The sequence below is a fragment of the Stegostoma tigrinum genome, chromosome 11 (genome assembly GCF_030684315.1).
Source record: "Stegostoma tigrinum isolate sSteTig4 chromosome 11, sSteTig4.hap1, whole genome shotgun sequence".
In the NCBI taxonomy this organism is placed as follows: domain Eukaryota; kingdom Metazoa; phylum Chordata; class Chondrichthyes; order Orectolobiformes; family Stegostomatidae; genus Stegostoma; species Stegostoma tigrinum.
Genome location: NC_081364.1, coordinates 43,516,312 through 43,544,302, shown reverse-complemented (window position 1 = coordinate 43,544,302; position 27,991 = coordinate 43,516,312). Strand labels below are relative to the sequence as shown.

The window sequence follows — 27,991 nt, the reverse complement described above, 5'->3', positions numbered from 1 at the left end:
ATTTTATTTTTACCTTTTCTTTCTTTGCTTCTTCAAGGGCCTTAATGTACTCAGTCTTCAGGGTGTCAAACTCCACTTGATGCCTGAAATTAACAAACACATTTTACACAAATGGAAATTCTTTAGTTTAAATGTGTCAAGTGAAATGAAGCCCAATTTTAATTTATAAACGTAGGTCATTGGTACAGGATTTGAATTTTCTAATTTAGGACTACATATAGCTCAATCTTTGTCTCATTAAATACCTCACAATTCCATGTTTATACCACATTTTTGTGAGAACCTTTTTAAACACCATCATTAATTCCAATGGTTACCTTCATAATGGGCTTTGCTTGTGTACATTTGGAACTGTGCAACTGTATGTGCCGCATTCGTAAACTCCCAGGTTAGCCCTGGCAGATATGCTGGATGGACCCACTGGTGGCTGGGGAGGAGTTTATAGGAAGGCTGTCCTTTATAACGAACTTGCTTTTCTCCCTTACAGGCACTTGCCTGACTGGCCCCCTTACCTGGCTTCCAGGACCGTTCCTCATCCTTGGATTCACTGTAATACTCCCAGTGGCACAGCTAGTACTAAGGAATTGCCAGTCTCTGATCGAAAGGGCATAACCACCCTGGAAGGAAATTCCCTCAGCTGAAGCTGGGTAGTCAAAGGGCAGCCAGCAGACTGCCTGTCAAGTATTTAATACCAACTGAGCTCCCAGAAGTGGCCACAACAGAGCTGCCACTGGTTCTCCAGGCAGTGGAAGGGCCTCCTGCCCTAGCTCCTAAATTCCACAAAACATACCTAATTTTTTAGAATGCCAAATCAGCAGCAAAGGAATATTTTTCTTATGCTTATGCAAAGAAGAAAAGGATAAATTTCAACAAAAAAAAATTTGAATGCTTTTCCCTTGATAAAAAAAGTACTGCAAGTGTTTCAGAGAAATAACAATAGTTAACCAAATATATTTTTGTTGTAGCTTATGCTCATATTCTGCAAAAAGTAGATTAATTTGAGAATGGGGAAGGAAGCAATATAATGAAGAAAGGTTTCCAAGGTAGTTCATATGGAAACATTTCAATTTTGAAGTTGACTAAGTTCTCAATTGATAACTTACAACGAATAAGAAACCAAGAAACAAACTACCAAATAGTCAAGCTAATCTTTTGAAGCAAAATGAAGAAGGAATTAAACTGCAAGGTGAGGAAGCAGCCAGGTTACTAGTATGGGGCAATCTCAGAAAATGCTGAAAAAATTAGCAGATCTGGCATCTGTGGAGCAAGAGAAATTTAGTTGATGTTTTGAGTCCAGTGTGACTTCTTCAGAACAGGTGTGGGTAATTCTGCCCATTGTTAGCCACATTTGGAGGTTAAGAGCAATGAAGGAGAAAGGGTGAGGTCAGCAACAAGACTAAAGGAAGAACTGGGAAGACAATGAGAAGGGCATTACCAAGGCCTATGTTTTAACCACAAACCCCCACCTAAGTGCAGCCTATATCTACTTCTGCTGCTTTCCCCCCAACACATCAGACTATGTGACTCAGCAGCTTCCATCTAAAAGGGAAAAAAATAAACATTAGCAGACAGTGAAAGAATAACATAAAGACAAAAGAAGAAAGAAGGTGATGTGCAACATCACAAATATTAACTATTTTATATTTGCATTCACTTTGACTTTCTATTATAAATGTTTCCATCGATGGTCAAAAAGGATAGTAAAAGAATGTCCTCAGAAAACCTGTCATGCTGCACTCATGCCTGCCTCATGCAGTAGGTACCTATGTTTTGCATTTCCAGCCACTCAGTCTGTACTTCACAAAAGGGTTAAATACCTTATCCAAAATAGGACAACTCCGCTGAGGGAACACTCTCACAATATGCTAAAATTGGGGAATCAAAGCTTTGTCCTATGGTTGACTGATGAGGGAACCTTGGGATTACATGTGAAAGTTTAAAATCTATGGGCTGGAAACTCCACCCACCCTAAACAAAATGAACAAGCTCATTCCACAGACATAAGATACTATGGATGGGGTAAACAAGCTCCTGGTGGGCGTTACCTCCATAAATAGGCAGACTGGCCAGCAGCTCGAATCATCCTAAAACTCCAGCATGTGCACTGGTTGGAATTGCAGGTAGGCTGACAAGATGCATTCCAAAAGATGTTGTCCTGATGCTTTGGATAGGTGTTGAGTTTTGGAGGACAGTAGGGAGGATCGGATGGCTACGTTTAGTATTATGGCTGGAAAGGATGAGACAGGAGGTATCATCTTATCAGTGGTGCCTCTCCAATGGGCAAGGAACATTTTCCAATGATAGTGCCCCATTTTAATCATATTCATTAAAAAAAGTCTGCCCGCACACGACCAGCTACTTAGATCAAACATTTTATAGTGCAGACTGTATAATATTTGGAGTCAAATGAGCTTTCAACAAGTTGCTGATTTTGGGTCCCAGCCACCCTCTATATTAAGGGGCTGAGTTTGGGGGTGGAATATGGTGTGCTAGCTATCTGACCTATATAAGAGTTAGTGACATTTTACAGCACAGAAAGAGGCCCTTCAGCCCACTCTGGCAATCACCAAACAGCCAGCTATTCTACCTCTGTTTTCCAGCAGTGAGCTCATATCCTTTTATGCTATACTGTTTAAGTGTTCATCTAAATTGTTCTTAAATGTCTTTTAAAAATGCCTTAAAAATGTTCTTAAATCCTACTTACACCACATTTTTCAGCAGTGACATTCAGACATCCACAAGCTCTGGGTCATAAACAATTTCCTAATGTCCTGCTAAACCTCCTGTCCTTTCGCTACTGGTTACTGATCTCTCTACCAAGGAGAAAAAAATTCTCCCTTGTCTATGCCCATCAAAGCTTTGTATACCTTAAACCCAGTCAGCCTTCTCTGCACTAAGGAAAACAACCTAGTCTCTCTTCATAGTTGAATCACTCTAGCCCAGGCAATATCCTGATAAATCTCTTCTGTACACTCTCCACTGCAAACATATCATTCCTATAGTGTGGCAACCTGAACTGCGCACAGTACTCTAGCTATGTTTGAACCAACATTAAATACAGCTCCATTATAATCTCCTTGCCTTTGAACTCAGTGCTTTGACTAATATGGCCTTTGCCCAGAAAAACGTGCCTATGTTTCTATTAGTTTACATTTATCTTATGTTGCATATCTTGATGCTCAAATGTAGGATTTATCTACCATTGAGATAACACTAAAAAGGCAGCCACTCTAACTTACTAAGTCTACTTAATTCAAATAAGGCAAGTTGGTGAATAAGTGATATATGTGCACTAAATGGCTTCTATTTTAAAGACTGCCTGGGAATTGGGATTTGTGTACTAACAAAGTCATAAAATGAACATGCCTGCATTACATACCTAAGTCCTAGATAGTTTGAAAAACCATTTGCCACTGGGGACAATAATGCAATAATTTTTCTGTAAAATATGCATCACCACAAAAAAGTCAGACTTACAGCTTACATCCATCAAAAATAAACAATATTACAGCTAAATGCCCATTATGTATAATCATTACAAGACAGAATACAGGAAAGAAGTAGAGTTCTTTGTGGCATGGTGTAAAGATGAACATTTCTCCCTTGGTGTCAGCGAAACTAAAGAACTGCTCATTAACATCAGGAAGCAAGGAGGAGGGCATGCTCCTATCTACATCAATGGAACTGAGATGGAGATGGTCGACAGCATCATGCTCCTGGGAGAGATGAGCACCAAAAATCTGTCCTGATCCACCCAAAACGATGCAATGGTCAAGAAGGCTGAACGATGCTTCTTCTACAGGAGGGTAAGGGAATTCAGCATGTCCATAAGGACTCTCACCAACTTTCACAGATGCACCACAGAAAGCATTCCACCTGGATGCATCATGACTTGGCATGGCAACTGCTCTGCTCAGGACTGTAAGAAACTAGAATTTTGAACACAGTCCAGTCCATCACTGCCAGCCAATCTTCAATCCATTGACTCCACCTAAACTTCTCACTGCCTCAGAAAGGCAGCCAATATTATCAAAGACCCCTCCCATCCTGGTTATGATCTCTTCCATCAGGCAGAAGATACAAAAGCTTAAACACACATAACCAAGAGGCTCAAGAACAGCTTCTTCCCCGATGTTATTAGACTTCTGAATGGACCTCTCAAATTTCAAATCTAATGTTGATCTTACTTCTTGCACACTTTCTTTACAGCCGTAACTTTGTATTCCTCGCTCTGTTCAATCACCCTATGATCTTTCTATGGTTTGATCTGCCCGGAAAACAACTTTTCACTGTACCCAAGTACATATGGCAATAATAAATCAAATCAAACTGTTAAGGATTATTGGAAACGTTCCTGAAAAGCAGCTTCTATTTTCTATATCTTACAATTAACATGATGCTGAAAAAAGATCAGTATGACTTATTGAAGCAGTCTTGAAATATGAATTATCAAGGAGACCCAATAGATGAAACTACTATATCTGCTCAGGAAAGACTGACCTAACAGGGTCACATGCAGGTTTGTCCAAAACTCCAGCTAAGATTTATTTCCTTAATGTTACCAATACAATTCTCATGAGTGCAGTGTCCTCTTTTTTTGGAAGACAATTTATTTATATATAACATTTTTGTTTCATCTACGTCATTTAACCTGTAGTTATAGAACAACAATGTTCAGGACCAAATCTTCTTCACCCTTTGTCTAATCCAGGTGACTGAGGCCAATTTTATTATCTCAATGCACCCATTTGAGATTAGCTAGTTCACCATAGATCAAAACTAAGATCAACCTGAGCATATAGTTTTGCTCCTCAATGAGTAAGCTGACAATATATCAACACCAATCTCTAAGTGCTAGTGAAATATAATTTGTTAAGTGAGTAACATACACACATTTCAAAAACGGAATGATCTGGCAATATTCAAATTGAAATATTCATACATTACTTGTTATGCAGTGTCAAATTTGAACTGTTAAGTCTAATACAGTTTAACTTTTCATCTTAATACATGGGGCTCTATAAGTGCAGTAGGCTAATATTATATATACCTGGATTACAGCTCCTGTGTAGTACAGCAGGGGTGCCTTAGAAAGTGGCCTTTCCCCATTTAGCCTACATGACAGAATGCCCCAAACTGGAATGTATCCATTAGCTCAGAGTCCCCTATGTCAAATCATGTGATAGTTGATATGTTACTGGAGTGACATAAATGCTACAAGCACCCAGGAATCCTAAACAGTAGTGCAAATTTATATCCTCACGGATAGCATGTTTAGAATATCCAATAAATATCACGATAGGTCATATAACATGTGCTGTGCTAAATATATCACAGCCTTCAAACCTGAGCTGGTAGTTTCCATTATTGATAGGGCATGACTATGAATGCTCACTGCATGATATTTCAAAGGTATGAAAGCTTGGAGATTTGCTGAGTTGCATACCAGTAGTGTACTTTAAATTAGAATCCCTACAGTGCAAAAAGAGGCCGTTCAGTCCACTGAGTCTGCAGTGACCATTTGAAGAGCATCCCGTCGCACCATTAAAATGAAACTAAACTCAAACCTGTAAACTTTTACAGTGAACACATTCTGTAAAATGAAAACCTGTCAATCATCCTGTTCCCATAATCTCACATTTACCACGCCACTGTGGGCTCAGTGGTTAACACTGCTGCTAACAGGTGTAATCTGCATATTTTGCAATTGAAATGGTGTACCTTTCATCGTGTCTCTTGTATCAAGACAGGTTCAATTGAGAAACTGTTTCTGTGCTGGGTAGAAAATGGGACTGGAGGGTAATCGTGAAACCTTTATCAGATCAAACTGCCCAGGTATGTCCTCCATGTGAAAAACTGCCCAGGTACGTCCTGTACATAAAAAGCAGGACAAATCCAACCTGGCCAGTAAACACCCCATCAGTCTACTCCTGATCATCAGTAAAGTGATGGAAGGCGTCAAAGTGCTATAAAGCAACACCTGTTCAGCGACTAGCAGTCCGGGTTCCACCAGGGCCACTCAACTCCTGACCTCATTACAGATATGGTGCAAACACTGACAGAAGAGCAAAATTCCAGAGATGAAGTGAGACTGACAGCCCTTGACATCATCCTGCATTTAACCGAGTGTGGCATTAAGGAGCCCTAGCAAAACTGGAATCAATAGCTATTAGAGGACTAACTCTCCGGTGGTTGCAGTCATACCTGATGCATAGGAAGATGGTTGTGGTTGTTGAAGGTCAGACAGTTCAGCTCCAGAACATCTCTGCAGGAGCTCCTCAGGGTACATTCAACATCTTCAGCTGCTTCATCAATGATTGTCCCTCCATCAGAAGTCAGAAGTGGGGATGTTTGCCGATTTTTACAGAATGAACAGCATGATTCACAACTTTTCAGACATTGAAGGAGTCCATGTTCAAATGCAAGATTTAGTTGATATCCAGGCTTAAGATGACAAGTGGCAAGTAACATTCAGTCCACACAAATGCCAGGCAATGATCATCTCCAATAAGAGACGATCTGGCTACTGCGCCTTGACATTCAACGTTGTTACCATCACTGAATCCCCCATTATCAGCAACTTGAGGGTTATCATTAATTAGAAACTCAACAGGACTCACCACATAAACACAGTGGCTATAACAACAGGTCAGAAGCTAGGAAGACCACGCCAAGTAACTCACCTCCTGATCCCCAAAGCCTGTCCACCATCTACAAGGCACAAATCAGGAGTGTGATGGAATACTCCCTACCTGCCTGGATGTGTTCAACTCCAACAACACTCAAGAAGGTTGGCACCATCCAGAACAAAGCAATCCGCTTCACAGGCACTTCATCCACAAACATCTATTCCCTCCACCAATGACGCACAGAAGCAGTATGTACTATCTATAAAAGGCACTGCAGAAATTCAAAGATCCTCAGGCAGCATCTTCCAAACCTGTGACCACTTCCATTTCGAAGGACAAGAACAGCAGATATATGGGAATACTACCACTTACAAGTTCCCCTCCAAGCCACTCACAATCCTGACTTGAAAATATATTGCCATTCCTTTACTGTCACTGGGTTCAAATTGCTTCCCTAGTGGCCTTGTGGGTCAACCCACAGCAGGTGGACGATAGTGGTTCAAGAAGGCGGCTCACCACCATCTTCTCAAGGTCAACTAAGGATGGATAATAAATGTTGGCCAGCCTGAGACACCCACATCCCACAAATCAGTAAAAACATAGTGACAACAACATTAATGGAAGATATGGCGACAACAAAACTCTCAATGAATGACAAATTTCACACCCAATTTATATGCTGTTCTGCATTCTGAAATACCTCGTCAAAGATGTACAGAATCCTAAGCCATTACTTGCAAACTATAGGGATTTACTTATGTCCTTCTTAGCATACATCTACTTTTAAGAATTGTTATTCATTATCACATTTTACAGCGATGGTTGTGGTCAAATGCATGGCATGGGCATTATACAACTGGTATTTTGACAAGTTACTTCTCAAAACAAAGAATTTCTCTATTAAATGCAGTATTCAAAGAAACATTTTGAAAAAAATCCCAGAAATTTCACTAAAAATGTTGATCAATAGTAAACAGTTACTGTGGTTATCAAAAACACAATTTAGAAAATGGCCTGGGAAGGAAATTAACCACAAGGGTACACAAACATCAACTGGTAACAGAAAGACACGACTCACTCATCTCCATCCACATGGATAAGGGAAACCACCAATTCAAGTGGGACAACACCAGGATCCTGGGACAGGCAAAGCAGCACAAGCACAGGAATTCCGACAAGCCTGGTACTCCACTAAGAAAGCCATCAGCAAACACATTCAACTAGACCCCATGTACACTCCACTGCGAAGAAAAACTGAGAAGTAAGGTAATCCAGCTCAGCAGACACCAGAGCTTAAATTACAGGCAAGAAAACACAACAGCGCTTCAATGGAGGCTGCATTGATGATGTTACCCAGCTGGGTAATGAAACGTCTGCAGAACGATGAACCATCTTGGCGAGCCAACCAACCACAACATCCACAACCCAAGCTACAAATCTACTCTAAAACCTTAGACGTCAATTATTAAACAGTAAAAATTGCAATTTATTGTTAGTTCTTAAGAATGAAAGGAACAGTGAGATCTCACAGCAAAGACACATATATCTTTAAAGTTGAGAGCAGCAACGGAACAGATGAGAAATAGAAATGGAAATCAATAATACATATACAGAAACACTGAACGTAACAAAAATAAGTAATTCTGAATTAGTACAATATTTTAGATCACCACAATGGGAAGTATCGAATGAATTCAGGGCATTGCATTATCATAGTGTTTATGGAGCCTTTTAAAGGTACAATGAAGAGTAATTTGAATGATACCCAGGAGTAAGAGCATATTATGAGGATTAATTCAACAATTCATGCTTCCAGAATCAACAATGTCAGCTAGTAGCACTGATACCTCCGTGATGGAGGTTTGTGAATATGAATCTAATTCCAGCATTTTTGAGCACAACTATCCAGTTTGACAGTGATAATGGGAACTGCAGATGCTGGAGAATCCAAGATAATGAAATGTGAGACTGGATGAACACAGCAGGCCCAGCAGCATCTCAGGAGCACAAAAGCTGACGTTTCGGGCCGAGACCCTTCATCAGGAAAGGAGGTTGGGGAGAGGATTCTGAAATAAATAGGGAGAGAGAGGGAGGCGGACTGAAGATGGAGAGAAAAGAAGATAGGTGGAGAGGAGAGTATAGGTGGGGACGTAGGGAGGGCATAGGTCAGTCCAGGGAAGACAGACAGGTCAAGGAGGTGGGATGAGGTTAGTAGGTAGGAGATGGAGGTGCGGCTTGGGGTGGGAGGAAGGGATGGGTGAGAGGAAGAACAGGTTAGGGAGGCAGAGACAGGTTGGACTGGTTTTGGGATGCAGTGGGTGGAGGGGAAGAGCTGGGCTGGTTGTGTGGTGCAGTAGGGGGAGGGGACGAACTGGGCTGGTTTTGGGATGCGGTGGGGGAAGGGGAGATTTTGAAGCTGGTGAAGTCCACATTGATACCATTGGGCTGCAGGGTTCCCAAGCGGAATATGAGTTGCTGTTCCTGCAGCCTTCGGGTGGCATCATTGTGGCACTGCAGGAGGCCCATGATGGACATGTCATCTAAAGAATGAGAGGGGGAGTGGAAATGGTTTGCGACTGGGAGGTGCAGTTGTTTATTGCGAACCGAGTGGAGGTGTTCTGCAAAGCGGTCCCCAAGCCTCCGCTTGGTTTCCCCAATGTAGAGGTAGCCACACCGGGTACAGTGGATGCAGTATACCACATTAGCAGATGTGCAGGTGAACCTCTGCTTAATGTGGAAAGTCATCTTGGGGCCTGGGATAGGGGTGAGGGAGGTGGTGTGGGGGCAAGTGTAGCATTTCCTGCGGTTGCAGGGGAAGGTGCTGGGTGTGGTGGGGTTGGAGGGCAGTGTGGAGCGAACAAGGGAGTCACAGAGAGAGTGGTCTCTCCGGAAAGCAGACAGGGGTGGGGATGGAAAAATGTCTTGGGTGGTGGGATCGGATTGTAGATGGCGGAAGTGTCGGAGGATGATGCGTTGTATCCAGAGGTTGGTGGGGTGGTGTGTGAGAACGAGGGGGATCCTCTTTGGGCAGTTGTGGCGGGGGCGAGGTGTGAGGGATGTGTTGCGGGAAATGCAGGAGATGCGGTCAAGGGCGTTCCCGACCACTGTGGGGGGAAAGTTGCGGTCCTTGAAGAACTTGGACCATTTCCACTCCCCCTCCCATTCTTTAGATGACATGTCCATCATGGGCCTCCTGCAGTGCCACAATGATGCCACCCGAAGATTGCAGGAACAGCAACTCATATTCCGCTTGGGAACCCTGCAGCCCAATGGTATCAATGTGGACTTCACCAGCTTCAAAATCTCCCCTTCCCCCCCCCCGCATCCCAAAACCAGCCCAGTTCGTCCCCTCCCCCCACTGCACCACACAACCAGCCCAGCTCTTCGCCTCCACCCACTGCATCCCAAAACCAGTCCAACCTGTCTCTGCCTCCCTAACCTGTTCTTCCTCTCACCCATCCCGTCCTCCCACCCCAAGCCGCACCTCCATCTCCTACTTACTAACCTCATCCCACCTCCTTGACCTGTCCGTCTTCCCTGGACTGACCTATGCCCTCCCTACGTCCCCACCTATACTCTCCTCTCCACCTGTCTTCTTTTCTCTCCATCTTCGGTCCGCCTCCCCCTCTCTCCCTATTTATTCCAGAACCCTCACCCCATCCCCCTCTCTGAAGAAGGGTCTAGGCCCGAAACGTCAGCTTTTGTGCTCCTGAGATGCTGCTGGGCCTGCTGTGTTCATCCAGCCTCACATTTCATTATCCAGTTTGACATACCACTACTGTACTGAGGGAGCCCTGCACTGTAAAAGGTGCCATCTTTCAGATGAGATGGCAAAATGAGGCTGCGCTTGACCCCTCAGGTGGATGTAAAAGATCCAACGGCATTATTTCAAAGATGAGAAACTTGACATCCTGACAATTATTACACATTTGTAGAAGTAAGCTGTGTGAAAATTGGCAAATGGCTTCTTCATATGCTGCAAATTACATAATTGTAAATTAGCCATGAAATTTTCAATTTACTCACCTATTGCTTTCGCTTTCAGTCTTCTCAAGCCTGATTCTCTCAGACTCTAACTGAGCTTGCAGTCTGCTCTTCTCCTTACGCAACAAGCTGTTTTGTGAATCTAAGGAGGAAACTTGGGTCCTGAGTGTGAGAAGCTCTTCTGAGACTGACCGTTCCTTTTCCACAGCAGCGGCAAGCTGGGCTTGACTGTCAGCTAGCCGAGAAAAGTTAAGATAGAGAAGCATGGATGACCAGCTCTAGGGTTTCAATTAGCTGCTTTCTTGAAAACTAAACACTAGTCAGTTAGTGTTAACTAACATTACTAGAACAATAAACACTACTAGAACAATCAATATAGCTGCACACCAACACTTTTTCGGCCTTTCAACTAGATTTGAGTCAGTAAATCTGTTTCACACTACTAATTATGTCTGCTTGCCATTTTCCTTCACAGTTCTAATAATACAAAATAACTATCAGAGAAGTTGCAGCAGCTGTATTCAACAGCTTGTACTATGCTCACCAATACTTTAAACATTTAATTCAAATTTTACTTCCAAGATATGGTGATCATCATACAATATTAAAAATGCGTTTCTTGAATAAAATGGGAAACATCACAAATGGAGCCGGTAGAATTTTTTGTGAAAAAAATGCAACAATGGCGAGATTACATAGAAATTGGGTGGGAGAATCACCACACCCTCCCCCTTCCCCAAACCAGACCTCCGAGTCTAGCTTGCTGCTGCCTTGGATATCTGAGCTATGTAAGAGAATATGAGCAGCAATATAGAGGTCTAGCAGAAAGGTGATGTGTTACCCTGTCATATTCAAGCGCAGCATTTGAAAAGCATTCATTCCTTCCGTAATGCCATGTGACTTTGAGGGTGTTTAATGGCATGCTCTTGTTAAACAGCAGAGAAATGAGCAGCATGTATACAGATAACTGTCTTTCACTCCATCTTTCAGTGCAAAAAAAGAAATTTGGGAGGAAGTGATAACAAAACTGGAAAGCTGCAGCTAAGTATCTGGCTCTGAATTCTTATCAATATACGACTAAAACAGCAAATGTACAGTAAAACATTTCACTTCAAGCCAGACTGCTCATGAGGAACCTTATAGGGCACATGCAGGAGATATTTTTCCAACATGTTTTTATTTCTGATATGAAAAGGAGTGAAAAAAAGCGACATCACAGAAAATCTGTGAAGTCATTGGTTGGTGAGAAACTCCTATTTAGCACTGTCTTTAAATTGCTGTAAATTAGGAAAGCTTATTATTGTCAAAGAAGTAACTATACTTAGATTTAATTGAGAAATGAAAGGAGTAAGAGAAAGCCAGAGCCATTACAATAAAGTAATGTAAGCAATCCATGGTAGAGCAAAGTTAACACAATGGAAATAATTTTAAAATATGACAAACAATCATAGTCAAGTGAAATATGTGGTTTGTAATATATGGGAAGTTACAAACCTTCCTGATGCAAGAAGGGAAGGACTGGGTATTAAATACTCCCAAGATGTTCAGAAAAGGTAGGAAATGAGGGAAAGTGGCATTGGTTGAGGACAACTGGGACATGCTGGAGGAGGAGGAGGACATCCCAATGGCTTCAAGTACAGAGTCACTTCGGCTCAAGGTAACAAAAAAAATGAATTCAATCACATTGCTTGATGTAGTTTGTTGACCATCAAGCAGTGGGAAGGATGTAAAGAAACAAATCTTCAGGAAATTACACAGAAATGCCAACATTATTGAGTGTATATAATTAGGGACTTTTAAATACCTGAATGTAGGCAGGTACAGTGATAGCATTAAGGATGGAGTTTTATTTAGGAAACATTCCTGCAGCAGTTTGTGTCCAATCCAACTAAAAGGATGCATTGTGAGACTGGCTCTTGGAAATGAGGTGGGCCAAACAGACCGAGTGTCAAGACATTAAAAATCAGTGATCATTACATCATAAAGTTTGGAATGCTGGTAAAAAAGGATAATATGCAATTCAGAGTCAAAATAATTAACTGGGGAGAACCAAATTCAATGGGGCAAGAATGAAACTGCGCCAGAAAGACTACAACAAAAGGTCAAGGAAAGAAGCTCAGATAAATATCGGGCTACCTTCAAAAAGCAGATGACTCGTGCAGTCAAGGTATAGTCCCTTAAAAGGGAAAGGCAGGTCAAACAAATACAGACCGCCCTGGATGAAAGTGGAAATAGTAATTAAAATTGAGGAGGAAATGTGTGCTCATGATAAGTGTTGGGTAAAAGAATATAATTGGCAACCAAAAGGAATACAGCATGCTCAGAGAGGAGGTGAAAAAGCATATTAGAGCAGCAAAGAGGGACAATGGGAAAAGACTGGAAGCAGCATAAGGGGAATCCTAAAGTTTTCTACAGGCACATCAATAGTAAAACGGTATTAAAACAATTGTTAGGGCCAATTAGGGACCTAGCAGGGGATTACACACAGAGGTATTCTGAGGTGCTAAATGAGTACTTTGCATCTATCTTTACTATGGATGCTACATAGGCCATGGTGACAGAGAAAGAAAGCACTTGCTCCTAAGTGACAAACAGGAATTATTGGACAGGCTGTCAACAGCTGAGAAGCCAGTGGGACCAGGTGAGAAACTGAAGGAAGTGAGTGTGAAAATTGCAGGGGGCTGGCCGTAATCCTTCAGTCTTCCCCAGATTCAATGAGATGCCAGAGGAATGGACAGTAAGAGACATTATGCCCTTGTTTTAAATAAAAGATTTGTAGGCATAGCTCAGCAATTGCAAACTAGTTGGTTTAATTTCAGGTTGGGAAAGCTTTTAGAAGCAATTATTTTGGAAAGAGTCAGCAGTCATATAGAAAAAGATGAGTTGTTTATAAAAAAAGCCAAATGTAAATTTCTAATGATAAAGCCACTTTTGACTGATTTGCTGGAATTTTTTCAAGAAGTAATGAAAGGGGTCACTGAGAGTAATGCTGTTAATTTTGTGTCTATGAGCTTTCAAAAGACATTCAATACAATGCTGAATAACTAACTTGTGAGAAAATACATAGTCCATGGAAATAAAAGGCTCAGTAACAATGAAGGTACAAAGTTAACTGATTAATAGAAAACAGACAGTTGAGGTCAATGGGTATATTTTGGACTGGAGAAAGGTTTTGCAGTGGAATTCCCATGGAGTTCGTTCTGTGACCCTTGCTTTTCCTAAAAAATGTTAATGATACAGATCCAGGTGTTCTGGGCACAATTTCAAAGTTTATGGATTATGTAAAACTTTAAAACAGTGTAAGCAGTGAAAAGGACAGTGTAGAACTACAAAAGGACATTGCTAAGTTCGTGGAATGGGCAGGTAAAGTTCAGTGCAGACAGGTGTGAAGTTAATGCATTTTTGTACAAAGAACACAATACAATAGGGTCAATACATAACAAACACAGTTAATAAACTATTCAATATTCTGGACTTTAATAATAAGACAAAGAGTACAACAGCAACAACTTATACAAGACATTTCTTAGATTTAAGTTAGAATATTATCTCCAGGTCTGATCACCACAATTAGCAAGAAGTGAAAGCAGCGGACAGTCTAGAGGAGATTTGCAAAAAATAGTTCCAAGGATGAAAACTTCTGTTACAAGGATGGACTGAAAAAGTTGGGACCAATCTTACTGGACAGAAAGTAGCTAAGAAGAGATGTAATAGACGTTTTTAAGATGAGGGGGAAAGACTTAAAAGGGATCTAAGATGCAACTTTTTTACGTAGTGGTGGTGCGTAAACAGAGTGAGCTGCCAGAGGAATTGGCAGAGGTAGGTACAGTTACAATATTTAAAAGACATTTGCACAGATACGTGGATTGGAAAGGTTTGGAGAGATATGGGCCAAAAGCAGACAGATGGGACTATTCAGTTTAGGAAACATGGTCAGCATGGACAAGTTGGGTCAAACTGCCTGCTTCTGTGCTATATGGCTCTATAACTCACGGAAGGCCTGGATAGAATAGAGAGGAAGAAACCATTCATGCTCAAAAATGGACCACAAATGAGACAGCACACGTTTAAAGTCACTTGTAAACACAGCAAATGTGAGATAAGAAATAGCTTTTTCATACATTGTGTGGTTTGAGTCTGGAATGCCGAGCTTGAAAGGATGGGTGCAGGCAAATTCAAATGAGACATACAAGAGAGCACTGGATGATTATCCGAATAGAAACAATTGCAAGGGTATGGGAAAAGGCAGAAGAATAGCATCAAGTCATGATGCTCATTAGGAAAGCTGGAGTATATACAATCAGCTGAATGACCTTCTTCTGAACTGAGACGTACTGGCAATCTACAAGAGCCTACTAACCAATATATGATCTTATTTTGGGAAAACTCTCAAGTGTTTTGCTTGTTAATTAACTTGAGATTCATACATTTTATGAGAAATTGCTGTCATCAGAAATTTCGTAAAGATTTACTCCTTACCTAGACGATTAGACAGGTTCTTTTCCAGTTTTTCCCATGATGCTGACTGTGCCACAAGTGTGGCCTGCAGGTTTTCAATCTGTCGCAGCAATGGTCGACTTGCAGACGTAACACTTTGACTCAACTCCTGGTTCCGATTATCTGCTTCTTGAAGTCTCTATTAGAAATCCGTACTGGTTATAATGTTAGACTAAACAGCACTTTATTTCTCCTTAAACTAACAAAGGGATATGCATTTAAAGGTAATCAAACTCTAGGAAGAAGAGAGTAAAAACTGCAACAATAATTTCTACTACATCAGCCTCCTGTTCTTTAGGCTAATTAGACACACTGATAGACAAACAGTACGCGGTTGTAGACCTGCTGGCCAAGTTGGTGTATTTGGTTGCAGATGTTTCGTCACCCTGCTGGGTAACATTGTCAGTGCGCCTCTGGTGAAGTGTTGGTGTTCTGTCCCACTTGTTATTTACAGGCCTTGGTTTACTGGGGTGGTTGGTATTACTTCCGGTTCTGTTTTTCAGTAGTGTGTTCACTGTGTTCGTTGATGGAGTTCCGGTTGGAACGCCAGGCCTCCAGGAATTCCCTGGCGTGTCTGTTTGGCTTGTGCTATTATGGATGCGTTGTCCCAGCTGAATTTGAGTCCTTCTTTGTCCATGTGTATTGAGACCAGTGAGAATTGTTCATGTCTCTTGGTGGCTAGTTGGTGTTTGTGATCCTTACTGTCAGTTTTCTTCCAATTTTGCCTATGTTTCTCATAGTCCCTGCATGGTATTTTATATATTACGTTAGTTTTATTGGCTGTGGGTATGGGATCCTTTACATTCATCAGTAGCTGTTGCAGGGTGGTTGTTGGTTTGAGGGCTACCCTGATACCTAGGATCCGAGTAATCTTTTGGTCATCTCTGATGTATGGTATGGTGACTAGCGTGTCTGGCCGTGTTGTGCCTCCTTGTTGTAATAATGTCACCGAGGTAATGGCAGATTGTACTTTTTGGGTATCCATTCCTTTTAAAAACTCCGTATAAGTGCTCCTGTTGTGCTTTGGACAATTCTGGGTTGCTACAGTGTGTTGTGGCTTGTTTGAATAATGTCCTGATGCAGCTCTGTTTATGGGTGTTGGGGTGATTGCCGGTGTAATTAAGTATCTGGTCCATATGTGTGGTCTTTCATATATGCTAGTCTGGAGTTCCCTTTGTTCTTATGTTTTATCATTATGCCTAGGAAGGGGAGATGGTTATTGTTCTCTTCTTCTTTGTGAATTTTATTCTGGTGAGGATGTTTGTATCGGTGGGTTTCTTCTGGTCTTGTGTTTGATAATCACGAAGTTGTCATCTACATAGCAGACCAGAGTTTGGATGGTATAGTATGAAGTGCTGTCCATTCTAATCTTCGCTTTACCACTTTTGCTATCAGCCCTGATACTGGGGATCCCATTGGTGTTCCAATGATTTGTTTGAATTTACTGTGATGAAGTGGGTTTGTGAGACACAGATCCAGCAGTTTCAGAGTGCTGTCCTTGTTGAAACTGTTGGTGTCTTGGGTTGCCTGTCTTCCTGATTCGTCCAGCAGTGTGGCAATTGTCTCTTTGGCTAGGTCGATGTTTATCAATGTAAATAGTGCTGCTACGTCAAAGGATATCATCATCTCAATCTCTTCTTTTCTGGTGTCCTTGATGGTGTTTAGGAATTCTTGGGAAAAGTGGATGGAGTGGGTAGTGTTGTCAACTAAGTATTTCAGTTTCTGTTGTACCACCCAACATGACTTTAGATTTAGCAACAGGGGCAGTAAAACAAAACAATCAATGTCATTGTGCTATCCAGCAACTGTAAGTGTAAATATACATCAGGACCCATGATTAAATAAAACATAAAATACTGAAAAATGCACTCAGTCTCTAACAGTGCTGTACATGAAGCATCTTACTTCACTTATTCTTTTAAGCAATTAGCAAACAATCTTGACCAGGTTCAACTGACAATTGATTTGCTAAAAATAAATAATAAACGCCTTTTACGTCTATTCTCTGCCAATGATCAGCCACTTCTCATTTCAGCAGGAAGCTGCCATTTTGAGAGACATAATTCATTAGGCATCACTTGTTTTCAGTGCTTCATCTAAATTGATATATTATTCATGTTTGACCACGTTTATCAGTTGTTTGACATCAATATCATATTCATCTTGTACCAGCCTCATCCAGTACTCATATGTGCACTTTCATAATAGAGATATGATTAAATTTTCCCTTCTCTTACCCACAGAAGTGGAGGGAAATCACAGGATGCCTCCCATCGCTGAGTTAACAGTATACATCAGACTGAATTAGAAATGTTTTAGTCTGTGCAGCTGTGATACTCACTAATAATTTTGCTGAGACATTAGTTGAGCCCATAAAAATACCCATTTTAAGAAAATACTTGCCAAATTCACAGATACTATTCTTTCTGTCATCCTGATTTCCAACTTTCACATGCCCAACTTCCAAAATATGAAAATGTATACCTGCTGTAATTCACCAATTTCTTGACGCAAGTAGTCCTCTTTCCTGGCTTGTTGCTGTTCAGCCCGTTGAAGACCTATTCTTAGGTCTGCCACCTATACCACAACCAAATAAAAATACGTAAATTTTTGATCATAAAACACATACATCACTTCATAGAACTAAATTCAATTTTAGTAATATATTAATTTGGCTACAAACCAAAATTTATAGAATACATATTTCTGAATTGCCTTATTTGTTCATGACAATTTACAAGTGTAAACGTTTGAACCTACTGACTGATATATTAATTAATTTTTAAAACATCCTTCAACATTGATAATAATGTAAGCCCATAGTACCCCTTATACGATATTTGACAATGTGCCTTTGCTTGGTGCCATTTTAAGTCTATTAATGGATGCACTGAACAAAACCAAAGACGACTTTCAACATGCAGCTCAGTCATTATTTTGTAAACCAAGAATCCACTGACATTGCCTACAAGCTAAATACAGAAACAAATGTTAAAATACTTGAGTAAATGTTGCACTTACATCAACTGCCAAATTTCATTATCATTCTGCCACACCAATTTCTGTTATTTTTGACATTTACAATATTTGAAAGCAGAGCATAGTAAAGCTGTGCGTGTTTTGATAGCTGATCTGTGCCACATTACTTAAACTTTAGATTTAGCAAAAGGGGCAATATAAGAAAAAACAGCAATATTCTTGTGCTCTCCAGCAAGTCAGGAACCATGATCAAATAAAGACAAAATATGCTGGAGCAATTTACCCAGCTTAATTGCTTCTGAACAGATTGAAACAGAGTAAACATTTCAATTTCAGAAGAACTGGAAAAAGTTTGAGACGGTAGAGGTTTTAAGCAATTGAAAGAAGGAAACATGGATTTTTAAAAAAGAGATGATTTATGGCAGGTTAAAGATGAGAAATCAAATAATTAAAGGCTTGATGATGAAGGGCTAAAGGAAGATGTAATGGAACATGTGAAGAAACAAAAGAATCATGAACAATTGCCCTTCAAAACAAAACCAAAAAGGAAAAATACAGAAACAAGAGAGAGGAAAACTAAGCTACAAAAGAAATAGGAAAAATTAGGGCAGAAATTACAATCCAAAATTGATGAACTCAAAAGTGAGTTCAGAAGCTGTCACAACTGCCAAGTCCAAAGATGAAGTGCTATTCCTTGAACTTGAATTGTGTTTCACTGGAGTACCACATGAAACTATTGACAGAGAGGTCGAAGTGTGAGCAAGATGAAGGATTAAAATAACAGTTGATAGTAAACTTAATTTCCCCCTTGCAGACTGAATGGAAGTGCTTCACAAAGTTGGAACCCTGTCTGCATTTGGTTTTCTCAATACAGAGGAGACCAAGTTGTGAGCAGCAAATATAGTACACTGAACTGAATGCAGCACAATGAGTCGTTGATTCACCTGGAAGATGTATTTGGAGGCCTCTGACTATGAGAAGGGAGAAGGTTCACAATTTTAGACAATATCCATTGCTCTTTCTCCCTTCTTCATTCCCCTTATTTTTCCTTTCCCATTTGTTCTGTCAAGCTGCAATTGTTTACAATTCTGTCAGTCTTGTCACAACAGCACTTCATGTAATGTTGCATGATCATCTCTTCTGATATTTAACTTCTCTGGCCTTCCACCCTACAAGAGACATGCCTGTTATTTTATCTACCCTCATCTGTTACTTGTTTGAAACGTGTTACATCTCTAACTTTCTCCAGTTCTGATAAAGTCAAATGAAAATTTTCTAACTTTTTCCAGTTCTAATAAAGGTTACTGACCCAAAATATTAATGCTGTTTCCCTCTCTATTGTAGATGCTAGACCTGCTGAGCATTTTCAGTATTTTTCATCCAAGGTCAAGTAGCCTACAATCAATTACTTTATCACTCCTCAGGTACTAAAGCAGTCCATGTTCAAATGCAGCAAAATGTGGACAATAGCCAGGCTTAGGCTGACAAGTAGCAGGTAACACTTGCACCACACAAATGCCAGGCAATGATTATTTCCAATAAGAGACAATCTAACCACCACCCTTTGACATTCAATGGCATTACCATCATTAAATCCTCCACTATCAAAATCCATTCACCGGAAACTAAACATGTAAACAAAACAGCTACAAAAGCAGGCCACAAGCCAGGAATACTGGAGCAAATAACTCACTTCCTGACTCCCCAAAGCCCGACCACCACCTACAAGTCTCAAGAACACTCATGAAGCTTGACACCATTGAGGACAAACAACAACACCTATAAGCATTCAGTCCCTCCACCACAGGGACAGCAGTGTGTACCACCAAGATGCCACTGCAGAAGTTCATCAAAGATCCTTAGACAGCACCTATAACCACAACCATCCAGACATATAGATACATGGGAACACCAGCAGTGGCAAGTTCACCTCCAAGCCACTCACCGTCCTGACATAGAAAAATACTGCCATTCCTTCAGTGCTGTTAGGTCAAAATCCTGGAACACCCTCTATAATAGCACTGTGGGTCTACTTACAGAACATGGACTGTTGCAGTTCAAGAAGGCAACCCACCACCATCTTCTCAATGGCAACTAAGGAAGGACTATAAATGCTGGCCCAGACAGTGGGGGCATATTCCATGACTGAATTTTAAAAAGGTACTCATTTCCTAGGTTTATCTGTAAGATTACACAGTAACATAATGGAAAATCCATAAGAGGTGTCGGAGAAGTTTGCAGATAAATATTCTCCACAATTTATGGTAGATTTTTTAAATGATGCAGCACTATAGTATAGAATCAGAGGCAACAGCACAAGAAGTGGCTATTTTGAATTCCTTGTCCTTGCTGGCAATTCATCTCAAGTCACTCTGCTGCTGTTTCCAATAATCCTACAAACTTTTACTCTTCAGATAATTATTGACTTTTTGGGGGGAGGCAGTCGCATCGTGGTAATGTCACCAGACTGGCAAACTAGAATTCCAGAGTAAAGTCTGGGAATGTGTTCAAATCCCACCATATCAAATGATGAAATTTTAACACAACGAAAAGCAGGCTGAATGGCAACCATGTTGATTATTGGAAATTGTCATTTGGTTCACTAATGCCCTTTCGGGAAAGAGAACCGCCATCTTTGTCTGGTCTGGTCTGCATGTGACTCCAGATCCACAGCAATGTGGTTGGCCCTTAACTGCCTAAGTATTTGATGCATAATAACGTTTTCGATCATGTTAGGTTTTTGCAATTCATCTTAAGTTAGTGTGCCCTGGTTCTCGAATGGATTCAAACTTTCTTGTTTAGGTATTCTATGGCTCTATTTATTAAACCCAGTATCCTGTGTGCCTTTTTAATCATTTTCTCAACCTAGCCTGTCGCTTTTAACAATTTATACACATCTGCTAAAAGGTCCCTCTGCTACTTGCATTCCACTTTAGAATTCTATGCTTTGTTTTATACTGTCTCCCTTAGCAGATTCTGAATTAAATGGAATTTCCTAAATATTCTCCACTTTGCCAGCCAATATCATCTTCAAGCACACCTAAGTCCTTCTCACAGTTCACAATACTTCCAAATTAAATGAATTTGAATTTAAAGCTACATTTGTAGCATGTCAATTTTTTTTTTAAAATTAAAATAATTATACTGACTTGAACTGCAAGAGCCTCCTGTTGCTGCCTGGCCTCTTCTTGGGCTTGTTCCAGTGCCACTGACAACGCTTCCTTTGTTTTAATCTCATGACTCAAAGCTGCCTCTTGGGCTTCACTATCCTTAGCGGCATTAGCCTTATGAAGTTCAGCAAGCTCCCTGAAGATAAGAATATTAAGTTAGGCAATGTGATGAAACAAATTACAAAGTTATCTATAGAAAACCATTTAGCTGGAAGAAATACACTAGGGATCAAAAGCAAATTCTAACACACAGAGCTCTTTTATGAACAAAAGCACACAGTTATAGAAGTGCAGATGCTTTGTTCTACTCAAAATAATATTTCAGTAATTCCGCAATTCATTAGGGAACTACATGCGTGCAAATAGAAATTGGCGAAGGGAACATTGTAACATGGTCCTCATTTTATAACCAGAGTCCCCGAATTGGAATGTTGAAATCCAAATAATCTGATAAGCATGATTTGAGCAACCCAGTACATATCTCTTGCCACTTTACATGAGCCAATAGCATCAATCACAATCATTGTAAGCTTTCAATCTCAACCATAAAGCAGTTCCTGTAACACAGAGGAGAAAAATTTGAACAAGAAAGGATCTTGTGTATTTCCAAGCAAGCGGTTCTAGAGAACACGTAAAATAAGGAAAAGCTATTTCTTTGTGTCTTTTAGGTGCAGAGTGCTGAAGATTGGAAGAGCGAAAGAAAAGAGACAAGGGAAGTTGTTTACAAATTTAAGGGAACAATTAACTATTCACCATAATGGATACAATTATTCTCTAATCATTGATAAAGAAATATAGCACACAAGATTTAACTTTCTCTTCATGATTTGTTGACCCTGTCCAGCCAAGAAAACCAATCCACGTGTATCCTATCCTCTTACTTGTAAGAACTGTCAAGTGCAGACTGAAGACTGCGATTGTTTTCCTGTAGCTCCTCTAAAGTAATTTGCAGTTTGCTAATTTCTTTTTCCTGTTTCTCCACCACACCATTGAGCTTCTTAATGTTCTCCCGATGCTGTTTCTCTACTTCCTCTTTTCCATCAAGCACCTGCATCAATCCCAACAAGGTACTGTGATTTATTTAGGTTTTGGTTTCATTGTCCGAAAACACAAAAATAATTATTAAAATGCAACCTGTGCAAATGCAACATGTTAAAATGTCAGACAATTGTGAATTACTTCTAGAATATCCTCCATTTGTCTTTTGTCCATTAAACTAAATATAAACAAAAACTAAATATTAAGTTAGAAGCAAACTTTGAGTAGGATAAAGAGATTTGTTAACATTGAGATATAATACGTAAACTTGATTATCAAACATCCTTCCTATCAAACATCTTGTAGTATTTCAGAAGAACTTATATTGATCATTAACTAAGAGTATTTAAGTATACTACTAAAACAGTACTTAAATATAGTGAGTCAGTTCCTGCTCAAGGCATCAATTTCATCCTCTGACCTGCTGCAGATGTTTAATTTCTTCCTCTTGCTCTTTGGTTTTTTTGCTCTGCTTTGCGATCATTGTCTCATTTTCTTTTTCCTTCACCCTTAGTTTCTTTATTATGTTCGAATTGTTCAGGAGTTGTTTCGAAAGTTTCTCTCCTGAAATCATTAACATTCTGTTTAAAAATAAAGCTTGCATTGCTTTGTCTCATAATTTCTACCTTTCAAACGAGTTCCCAGAAAACTTGACATCGTTGCAACTTGCTTTTGCTTAACAATTGGGATCAAAATATTCATTACTATGTCACTGAGTAGTTTGACACGATACTGAAAAACACTTTTTAGTTCATCCTGTTCTTCTTCACAAACTTTTATTAGAAGCATTGATTTGTAGTGAATATTCCCATCAACTTGTATAGACTTGGACCGAGTAACCTGAGGAGTGTGTGAAAATGCAAAGCAAGTACTCGTACCATCAATTTTGATGAGACAGAGTCTTTGCACATTGATAATTTGATCTTTATTTTTGGCACATTTAAGAAACAAGTTTAGAAGAATGTACAACGTCTTGCTTAGCCTGAAATCAAATAATAGCATTTCTGGTCCCTCTAAAAATGGACACATCAAATTATGTAAAACATTTGTACCAAAACAACTAAAAGGTCCCTCTGCTACTTGGTCACTCTGACCAAATTTTCTAATCAACAGGGAATGAATGGCACATGCTCTTTTTTACACTTGCACTTGCTCACAGATGTTCTATGGAATTTTGTCTAAGAAAAACCATGACGCCAATATGTTTTTGGTGGGATGAGAAACTAAGGTGATTACATCAAACAATGGTATACCTCTTTAAACAATCAAACTGCAAAATCAAAACTATGCAGTACAGATTCTAAAGCAGAAAGTTGTTAGACTATTTCATTTAAGTCCACATCAGGTACAGAGAGCAATAAATGAGAGGAAAAGATAGATTGGATTTATAGACAGGGTGAGAGATAAAAGTTAGAAAGTTAAAAAAAAAACAGTTTTGACAATAGCTAAAATAAGGAGATTGGGATTCTGTCCTTGTAAAATATTTTTGTGCCATGCATGCCATTTGGCAGTAATTAAGATTCATAAGTCACTACTAAATACTTACTTACACCAGAATGGATAAACATTAACATTTTCTGCTAAACTTTTAGTGGTTATTAGGTGTCAAATCTGGTTCAATTCTCTTATTGAGCCACAAGGTTCTCGGTTCACGTTCTGTTTCAGAATTTGAGAACAGATGTCAGGGCTGACTCTCCCACTAATCGCTGCACTGTCAGACACAGTTTTTAAGAAGTAAAAGGTTAAAATCAAACCCCTTCAAGGTGGGAGCAAAAGATTCTATGGCGCTACTTTGAAGCAAGACAAAGAATATTGTCCCCAGCGCCTTGGTAAATAATTAACCCTTAATCACAAAAACAGATTCTTCGGCCGCACTGATGTTTAGGGGATCTACCACGTGCAAACTGACTTACTGCATTTCCTACATAAGTTACCATACTTTATGTAGTACTTATTTGGCTGCAAAACACTGAGATAGCTGGTGGTGGTGGTGGAAAGCATTATGTAAATGCATGTTTATTTTTCCCAGTCATGTGAGCATAGCAACTCCCCAACATTCCATGTTTCTTAGTCCACTGCTTTCCTATTTTCTCTCAATCTCTGAAGGATGTACTTCAGCAACACCTTCCAGGCATGCATATTTCACTGTGTTTGGGAAGTTAGCGAATGTTGAGGCAATTCCATTTAATAATGATGTTAACATCACCACGATCTCTACAGTAAAATTTTGTTATGGGTACAAGTGCATCCTGATAAAAAAATGTATTTTCCCAAAAGGAAAGAGTTTATAAAAGACCGTCAGTCAAGATGAAATAAGAATTTGGGGCTGCACACTAGCTAGCACTGCTGTCTTACAGGGCCAGGGACCCAGGTTCGCTTCCAGCCTAGGGAGACTGTCAGTATGGAGTTTGCACATTTTCACTGTGTCTGTTGTGGGTTTCCTCCACATACTACCATTTCCTCCCACAATCCAAAGATGTGCCAGTTAGGATGGATTGGTCATGCTGTAGTGACCATTGTGTCTTGTGGATTAGAAATGGGAAATGCACAGTTACAGGGATGCAGTGGGACTGGGTACGATGCTCTTCAGGCAGCCATGCGGACTCGAAGGGCCGAATGGTCTGCTTCCACACAGTAGGGATTCCATGGTTCTGAGGAAGAGGTGCAGGCCATTCAAGTCCCTCGAGTTTGAAGTGCTTTCTTGGCAATCGCAATGTAAGATTTTATTTGTCAAGGTTTTAAATAAAATTTATATCACAAGGACTAATTGTGATATACTACATACATTTGAAAAAATTTGAATGGTGGATTCTATTATATTCTTCTTGATGTACAACCAGGTTGAATATTTTAAAATAGCTCTCAAAACAAAGTTCATGATTTTGTTGACTACCGCATCAGTACATTATCTAAGCAGAGAGAACATGCCAATACATACAGCATTAAAAGCAAATCTGATACTGCTATATTACAGTGTACCTCATCAATACAGGTCTAAAAACATCGTCTCGTCAATTTTTTTCCCAGACAGTATTCAGTGGGGAATGCTGTTGAGCTTTAATACAAAATGATTTCAATACTTTGGCATTTATATCCTATTTCCTACCTTCCTCCATCAGTCCTCTAATTTGTTCATCTTTCTCTCGGACTAGATCTGCTGTTTCATTACAGGTAAATCTAGTGGATAGTTCTGTCTTCACAGTCTTTAATTCCTAACCTCAGAAATGACACAGAACAGAAGTTATATTTTTTGCAAAAAACAGTAAAAATATGGACAATTTTCAAAGATGCAGAAAAAAGTTTAGTCATTGCAATTACAATGAGCACTGCTCACAATTTAAGTATTATTTTTCATACAGCGCTACAGAAACTTACTTTTAAACATTTAAACTAAGAGGAGAATTAAAATAATGGTGATAACTCTCATTACCTTTTTAATGTTATCTCTTTCCTTGCAAGCAAGCTGGGCTTTCTTTTCAGATTCTGCAATGCGTTGAGTAAACTCATCTTTTATTGCAGTGATGCTGTTGCTTTCTTCCTTTAGTCTAACCATCTCACTTTATTAACAAAAAACATTTATATTTAAATAGGAGGCTAAGACCTTGAGTTTACTGACAACCATTACTGCTTTGTTCAAAATTACAGATTGGTATTAATTGTTAAAAACAGAAAAAACTAAATAATGGAAATACTAAATCAATATTTTTGTGTTTAGTTTGGAATATAAACTCTGACGATAAACAGCAACAAGGAAATGTTATGAATCAATAATAAATGTAAGTACAAAGGATAATCAAAATCCTACTTTCCAGAAAAACTGAAAGGCAGTGTAAACAGAAAGGTACCAAAACTGTAAGCTGGTAAGACTTAGGACAACTTAGACCCTTTCTACAATAATTCCGAACTCAATATGACTATATCTGATTTTTTTAAAATACACATTCACAGGGCACTTAAACAAATCAAGTTATTCTTGGACTATCTTGGTCAGTATATAGAACTATGATTCACCAGTATTTTTAAAAAAACTGATGGAGCAGATTCTAAAATTGGCAAAGGATTTGTACAATACAACACAGTCTTTTCTTCCCTACTACCCGCTAATATCTTTCATGAAATAAAACCGTAAGACAGAGAAGCAAGGAAGCATAGAAGCCTTTTCACCCATTAAGTTGGCTCTGCCATTCAATGAGATTACGGCTGATATGATACAGTCCTTAAATCTACTTTCCTACCGTATCCCTATAACCTCTGATCCCTGACTGCTTAAAAATGTGTACCTCAACCTTGAACATATGTAATGTCTCAACTCCTACAACCCTCTGTGGCAAGTATTTCGCAGATACGCTGTCCTCACAGAAAAGATTCCGCTGTTACTTCATTTATTTTCTTCTGAATACTACATATGTTCATTTACGTAAAGAGCCATTAACTTTGCCCTTTTAAGATTTTTTTCCCTCCTTGACCCTATTTGCCACTGATTTTTCATACTTTCACACTCCGTCCCTTCCTGTCGCACTCTGGGCATTATCAAAATAATTGATAATAGATCCCTCTTGTACCCACCACTCTCGAATATTTAAAAGCCCTACTACAATCCGAATTATGTATTTCACAGCACTGGGTTAATATAAGAAATGTTCACTGGTAGAATGACAGACTTTGTATTTCTGAAAATAGGTTATAATTTAAAGATTTCTAACACAATATTTCTAACAGCAACACCACAGTAATTCATAATATTTATCTTTAAGAGCTTATAATAATGCGATGAACAAAAACTCAAAAAAAGCCCACAAAGGTAATATTCAGTCATATTGATATGAAAAACATCAGAATTATTCTAAAATTAATGTTAACATATTGCAGACAAATTCTATCAGAGCAAACAAAAGGAAATGCCCTTTCTTGGCCTATAGGGAGATTTTAGAATTTTACATCAGAGTATATTAAACTGATGAATAGATTTGCCACTTTTTGTGTTTTCTACAGCATATGATTTTATCTTTGAAAGAATTTGTTCTGCAATCCTTAATAAGTCATTGTCTTACAGAGCTAAAACAAGATGATGGGAGTAAAACTTACTCTTGTAGGTTATCAATTGCCTCCTCCAATTTTGCTTTATCTTTGCTAACAGACAACAACTGTGCTTCTCTCTTTTCCAACGTGTCTGTCAACTCATCAATTATCTGAAAACCATTAAAAGATAAGTATGAATAATACTCAAGCTTTGATAACAACTTTGGCAATATTACCACTATTCAAAAAGAGTGTGAGGGATTGAGTATATAACAATGTCTGTCAGTCTGAACTCAGTAGTGAGTAAGTGAAAGGAATCAATTAAGATTATTTGGAGAATTAATAAGAGATAGCCAGCATAGTTTTGTAGCTGATTTTTTTGTGGGAGTAACAAAGATGTTGAAGGTAGTTTTGTACTTGGTGCCTACATGGATTTTATCAAGACATTTGACAAAGGCTCAAAAGACAATCTGTTAACAAAAATGAAAGGCAATAGGATATAAGAAGACACGATGACTTGCACTCTCTTTGACTCTCATGCTCATGGACATGGACAGGGAGAGCCACGACTTCGACTGGGACAACGCCAAGATGCTGGCTAGGCAGAGACAAGCACAAGGATTCCTGGAAGCATGGCACTTCACGAAGCATGCTATTAATAAACATATTGAACTC

General features: G+C 39.4%; 1 protein-coding gene across 2 annotated transcripts in view; it reads right to left on the bottom strand.

The window, feature by feature from the left end:
• The window catches only part of tmf1 (TATA element modulatory factor 1), an 88,318-nt gene that overhangs the window by 17,944 nt on the left and 42,383 nt on the right, over positions 1-27,991 (bottom strand). For both annotated transcript variants that reach the window (XM_048547953.2, XM_048547954.2), the window contains exons 3-12: positions 27,383-27,486; positions 25,728-25,854; positions 25,404-25,509; positions 22,719-22,861; positions 22,141-22,307; positions 21,239-21,395; positions 17,595-17,687; positions 15,093-15,249; positions 10,656-10,848; positions 14-83 (exon numbers count right to left, since the gene is read on the bottom strand). In XM_048547953.2, the coding sequence (XP_048403910.1) occupies positions 14-83; positions 10,656-10,848; positions 15,093-15,249; positions 17,595-17,687; positions 21,239-21,395; positions 22,141-22,307; positions 22,719-22,861; positions 25,404-25,509; positions 25,728-25,854; positions 27,383-27,486 (1,317 nt within the window). The remainder of the gene's footprint in view (positions 1-13; positions 84-10,655; positions 10,849-15,092; positions 15,250-17,594; positions 17,688-21,238; positions 21,396-22,140; positions 22,308-22,718; positions 22,862-25,403; positions 25,510-25,727; positions 25,855-27,382; positions 27,487-27,991) is intronic.